This window comes from Zingiber officinale, chromosome 6B (assembly GCF_018446385.1).
Source record: "Zingiber officinale cultivar Zhangliang chromosome 6B, Zo_v1.1, whole genome shotgun sequence".
Classification (NCBI taxonomy): domain Eukaryota; kingdom Viridiplantae; phylum Streptophyta; class Magnoliopsida; order Zingiberales; family Zingiberaceae; genus Zingiber; species Zingiber officinale.
This window is the reverse complement of record NC_055996.1, coordinates 114,456,906-114,462,905: the sequence shown is the minus strand read 5'-3', so window position 1 is coordinate 114,462,905 and position 6,000 is coordinate 114,456,906. Positions and strand designations below refer to the sequence as shown.

The following is a 6,000-nucleotide window of genomic DNA, read 5'->3' as shown; positions in this document are numbered from 1 at the left end:
AACTTTTGTAGAGTTCATAAAAAAAAAAAAGTTGCGGGGGCGCTGGGGCGAGCATATTCGTCTTTTGGTACAATAAAAAAAAACTATAGGTATGTTTTTTTTTTGTTTTTGTTTTTGTGTTATTGAGAGAGTGGCACAAAATGTTGTTATTAATGAATCACATATGTAAGTTTGTAAAATATTTATTTTACGTAAGAAAGTTTCAAAATAATTAAATCATATATTTATTTTTGATTTTATCCTTATTAGTCGAATGGTATTATGGAGCAGTCGAATTGATTTGGTTCTGTATTGAAACATCTAATTTTTAACGACTGAGTTTTGAAATCAGTCGAACTGATTTATCTTTTATTATTTTTTTATTTTTTTAAAATTAAAATTGATTTTAGATTAAATAGGTTGATAAACTAAACAATCTCGGATTGATATGAAACTAGTTCATATATATGTGTTCGTGATTATATTCATGTCCTCAAATGTCAATTTAACGTTTCGTAAAACCAGCTGATACAGGTTATGATAGACCGGCCTGGTGAATGAAGGAGGGGTTTAGATCAAGGGAGATAAAAAAAATATATTATCGAGCGACCTTAGGCTGAGCGAGCGCTCACGCTCTTATATATATCTCAACCGGGCTAAAAAGCTCGCCTGAGCGTAAAGGTATTTTGTCTTATATATAATTCTCATCATATTACCGGCCGACAACGGGTCGAGTGAGCACCCACGTGCTCATATATGTTCGACCGGGTTGTAAAGTCCACCAGAGCATAAAAGTATTTAGCCTTATATAAGATTCTTAGCATATTATCGGTCAATCGCAGGCCAAGCGGGCGCCCCACGCGCTCATATATGCTCGGCGGGGCAAAGTCCGACCGAGCGTAAAGACATTTTGCCTTACATGCTCTCAACATATCACCGGTCGACTGCAAACTGAGTGAGCACCCACGTGCTTATATATGCTTGACCGGGCTGAAGAGCCCGCCCGAGCGTAAAGACATTTTACCTTATATATAGCTCTCAGCATATCACCGACCGACCGACCGCAAGCCGAGCGAGCACCCACATGCTTATATATGCTCGATCAGGCTGAAGAGCTCGCCCGAGCGTAAAGGCACTTAGCCTTATGACACGTTCCTAATATACGGTCGGCTTGAGCGATCGACCGAGACATATTTAATAGAAAGCATTCTCAACAATATATACGATCGACTTGAGCAACCGACTGAGACATATTTAACAGAAAGCATTCTCAACAGTATATATGGTCGGCTTGAACGACCGGCAGAGACATATTCAATAGGAAGTATCCTTAACAGTATATATGGCTGGCTTAAACGACCGACCGAGATATATTCAACAAGAGGTATTTTTAACAATATATATGGTTGGCTTGAATGATCGACCGGGACATGTTTAAAAGAATATTTAACGAAAAATATCTTCTAGAAGCTTCTTCAATTATAATGACGTGTCACCGTTATAAATACAAGTCATAAACGACAAAATGGGTACATCTGGGGTACAGAAAATATTCCTTAAAGGATTATTACACGAAGTATAGAAGATGACTTCATCTCCTAACAAACTTTATCGAACCGGGGACCACCTCACGACTACGGAGGTCACGTGAGGTGGTATAAAAAAGGGAGGATCTTCTCCGTTGGCAGGGTACGCAAGTTCTAGCATTTAAACTCTGTTTTCACTTCAGCTACTCCTCTTCTCCTTCTTTTTCTTCCATCTGTGAGAGGAACTGACTTGAGCGTCGGAGGACCTAACCAGGGATCCTCACCCCGGTCTTAGGTCACTAACGCTTTGTTAGCTCGTCTCATTGTGCGCAAGAGCGTTGAGGAGTTTCTTCAGATCTTCGGAGTTCGTCTTTATCAGAGGTCATCATCATTCATCGAAGTCATTGCTCTTCTTTGCATATTTCAGACAGGATCACCGGCTGATGTACCAAATGATCTCAAATTAACATGAAGCAAGTTCTTATTGTTCCTCTACCTCCATTGATTATATCTATACCCTCAAAAGTCAAGTTGACTTAATGTATTAAGAGTAATGATTCGTTGAACACTAATATATTTGAAAATTTTAATTCATATTTAAAAAATTATTACTCTAAATATATTAAGTTAAATTGACGTTTGAGGGCATAGATATAATCAGAAGAGGTAGACGAACATATAAAAACTTATTTCATGTTAATCCGAGGTAATTTAATCCATCAACTGATTTTGGGCAAAATCGGCTGATGGACCAAATGACCTTGGATTTACATGAAATAAGTTTTTATATATTTGTCTACCTCTCTTGATTATATCCCTGCCCTCAAACTTCAATGTGACCCAATATATTAAGAGAAATAATTTGTTAAACATAAATATATTTGAAAAATTCAATTCGTGTTCAAAAAATAATTGTTCTCAATATATTGGGTTAAATTGAAATTTGATGGCATGAATATAATTAAAAGAACTAGCCGAATATATAGGATCTAGTTTCATATCAATCCGATATAGTTTAATCCATCAACTGATTTTGAACACGAATTAAATTTTTTAAATATTTTTTTATTTTAAAAAATTATTGCTCTTAATATATTGGGTTAAATTGAAATTTGAGGGCATGGATATAATAGGGAAAACTAGTCGAACACATAGAATCTAGTTTCATATCAATCGATTTTGTCCAAAATCGGTTGATGGACCAAATGACCTCAGCTTAACATGAAATACATTCTTATATGTTTGTCTATCTCTACTGATTATATCCATGTCTTAACTTTAATTTGACCTAATATATTGAGAATAATATTTTTTTTAACATGAATTGAATTTTAATCTAAAATCGATTTTGATTTTTTTAAAAAATTTAAAATAAATCAGTTTAATTGATTTCAAAACTCATTTAATTGATTTGATTAAAAATTCACATTTCAATATAGAACCAAATCGATCTGATTTCTCTATAACACTAGTCAACTGATAAAGAGTAAAATAAGAAATAGGTATGTGATTTGGTATTTCAAAATTTTCCTATATGAAATGGGTATTTTATAAACTTATGTACCTAGTTCAGTAAAAAGTTGTAAATTTTTATATTTTTTATGTGGTATTAAATTGATATATTGGAGAGTAAAAAAAAAATCATATAAAGCTCTAATCTCCAACCCTAAGCCTTTGAATTTTATTTTGTTCTAGTATAATTTTGGTCAAAACTATATAGCCCCCTAGGTAATGCAGGTAATGTAGCAGTAAAAGGCAAAATGGTTAAGTTATGTAACAGGGTTTAATTCTCTCATATAATAAATTATACACTCGCGATGCTCGAACTACTAATGATATTGGACCACCATGTCAAGAGTAGCTTGTGCTTTTGAATTTACCCAATGAACACCTTTAAGATTAATCAGACGGAGTTGATTTTGCTGATGCTAAGTTGATGTATCACTAGCAATTCAACAATAATAATAATAATTTAGTCTTATCCTATTAGATGGTATCGACTATATCCTTTTAAACTTTATCTCTTATTATATAATCATTTTTAGTTAAATAAATTTTATCATATTTTATTATTATTAAATAAATTTTTTTATTTTTTTCTTTCTTATTTAATATATTTATCTATTATAATTTTATATTGACTAATTGAAATATTTATTAATCATGTAAATATACATCTATTATTTTAAATGTGTCTATCAATATCAGTACTTTCAAATTTATCGTGAACCAAGAGGCAACCCTGACATAGTATTACCTATATATGGATTTTTTAAAAATATATATATATTAAATTTTGATTAAAAGTGAGTATTTTAATATACAAAGTATTTATAGTAATTTTTTATTAAATTGGAGAAATTTTATTTATGTTGTCACTACAATTGTTACCAAAAATGGAGGATCATCAAAATCATTGGAATAAACCGAAGCTAAATATATGGAATGCTATTTTTTGTTTGTCATTATGGTATGCTATTAATTATATATAATTTTTATGGGTGTACCTTCCTAAATTTATCCTACTAATAATTAACTCCTAGATATATATATTATTAAAATAACTAGAAAATATTAACTGATAATTTCATCATTATCACGTCTTTGGATTTTTGAAAAAATAGAAAATATTTTTTAAAACAGTTACAAGTATTTTTTTAACAACTATATATATTTCTTTAATTTCTTTTTTTGATGGTTGCTTTAATTTTGACAGTCATTTTGCTACCAAATGCATTATTTTGCTTCCTCAGTTTCCATATTGTTAGACTTTCCCCTCCATTTCTATTAAATACAAAGATCTAAACAAATAAACTTCCCTATTTGCGGAATTACATTTTTTTTTTTATTGAGAGATTTTCTAGGTACATCTCCTTTATTTTGGTTTTCTTTCTGATCCTCTTCACATCTTCGGGCTATATATTGCATTGTTGATAATAAGGTATAAGACAAGCAGCAGGATCTTTCCTCCTCTCCTTGATTCCCATCTCTCCCTCTCAAAGGGATATAGACAATGGACCACGAGACGCCAAGCCTTGAAGTTCCCAGGCAAATCATGAAGGTGGCCTTTGCCCAGCAGTGTCCGCTAGAGAGCGATGACATCACCATCAAGAAAAGTATAGGAAGGTGCTCAGCGTCATATTCCATTTACTTCCAATCCTCTCCTTTAAATTCCATGTCAAGAAGTGTCGGTGTTGGAATTGCAGGGAAGATGCTAAATTCTTGGATCCTTTCATCCTGTTAGACGAGTTCACTGGTTTGTAAGAAAAGAAGAGCCCAGTTTGTGTTCAAATTTGAGCTATTTCTAAAAGTTTCAACTTTTTTGTAATTGCAGTCTCTTCACCTGCTGGATTTCCGGATCACCCTCATAAAGGTCTGTACTGCTCATGTCTGTCGTGTAGTTTACTTGTCAGATATCTGAAAAGATCAACAATTCCTTGACAGGTTTTGAAGCAATAACTTACATGTTAGAGGTAATAGCTAGCTAACGACTTATCTCCGTGAAATTTATGAAAATTGTGATTGGCGTTGAGTTGTACTGTTGTTGCAGGGAGCCTTTGCTACCCAAGACTTCAATGGGCACAAAAGCATTCTGAAAGCAGGAGATGTGCAGGTGATTATATTGTTTCCTGCAACTCATCAAATTTCGCCTCTGAATTTATTGATGTGTGATTCTTTCCATCTTCAGTGGTTGAACACGGGCCGAGGGATCATTCACTCTGAGATGAGTGCCGCAGAAGGCCAAAATAAAGCATTGCAGCTATGGATCAATCTCTCCTCCGAACACAAAATGTACTGTTTTCACTCTTTTGTTTTGTTTTTTTTTTTTCTTTGGTTCATGTTGTTGATGGGAATTGGCATTATTGATTCGTAAGAAAAGGCTGGAGCCACGGAGCATGGAAGTCGAGAGCAGGGACGTGGCCAGGGTCGAGAAGGGAGACTTCAACGTCGCCGTAATCGTCGGAGAATCGCACGGTGTGCGCTCGGCGGTCGACACTGTCACGCCGATCATGTTCCTGGATTTCACGCTGAAGCCGGGCGCGCAGGTCCGCCAGGGCGTTCCACGGTCGTGGAACGCCTTCGCCTACGTCCTCGAGGGGGAAGGGGTGTTCGGCCACCCTGGCGCTCCGCCCGCGACGGAGTTTCAGGCGGTGCTGCTGGGCGACGGCGACGGGGTCGAGGTTTGGAACCATTCGTCGGAGAAGTCGCTGAGGTTTCTGTTGATTGGCGGCCTGCCGGTGGGGGAGCCGGTGGTGCATCGAGGGCCCTTCGTCATGAACACGGAGGCAGAGGTGGAGGAGGCGATTCAGGATTTCCGAAACAACCGAAATGGATTCCAACGAAGGAGCTAATTAAAGAAATTAGACATTGAAAAATTAGAATAAAATAAAAGATGGCAAGAACAAAATGTGATCTCACTTTGAATTTGGATGCCCATCACTTAATTGTCTTTCTTAGGGTAAATTATATACTTTAGTTTGGTTTTATTATGAGA

The 6,000-nt window shown here is 35.3% G+C and overlaps 1 protein-coding gene across 1 annotated transcript; it reads left to right on the top strand.

Moving 5' to 3' along the window:
• Positions 1 to 4,518: 4,518 nt before the first annotated feature.
• LOC121991408 (pirin-like protein) lies at positions 4,519 to 5,888 on the top strand. The gene is made up of 7 exons (XM_042545416.1): positions 4,519 to 4,553; positions 4,628 to 4,761; positions 4,840 to 4,878; positions 4,950 to 4,978; positions 5,056 to 5,118; positions 5,194 to 5,297; positions 5,386 to 5,888. Exons 1-7 carry the CDS (start codon positions 4,519 to 4,521, stop codon positions 5,855 to 5,857), a joined length of 876 nt encoding a protein of 291 aa, XP_042401350.1. The 3' UTR covers positions 5,858 to 5,888.
• Positions 5,889 to 6,000: the final 112 nt, after the last annotated feature.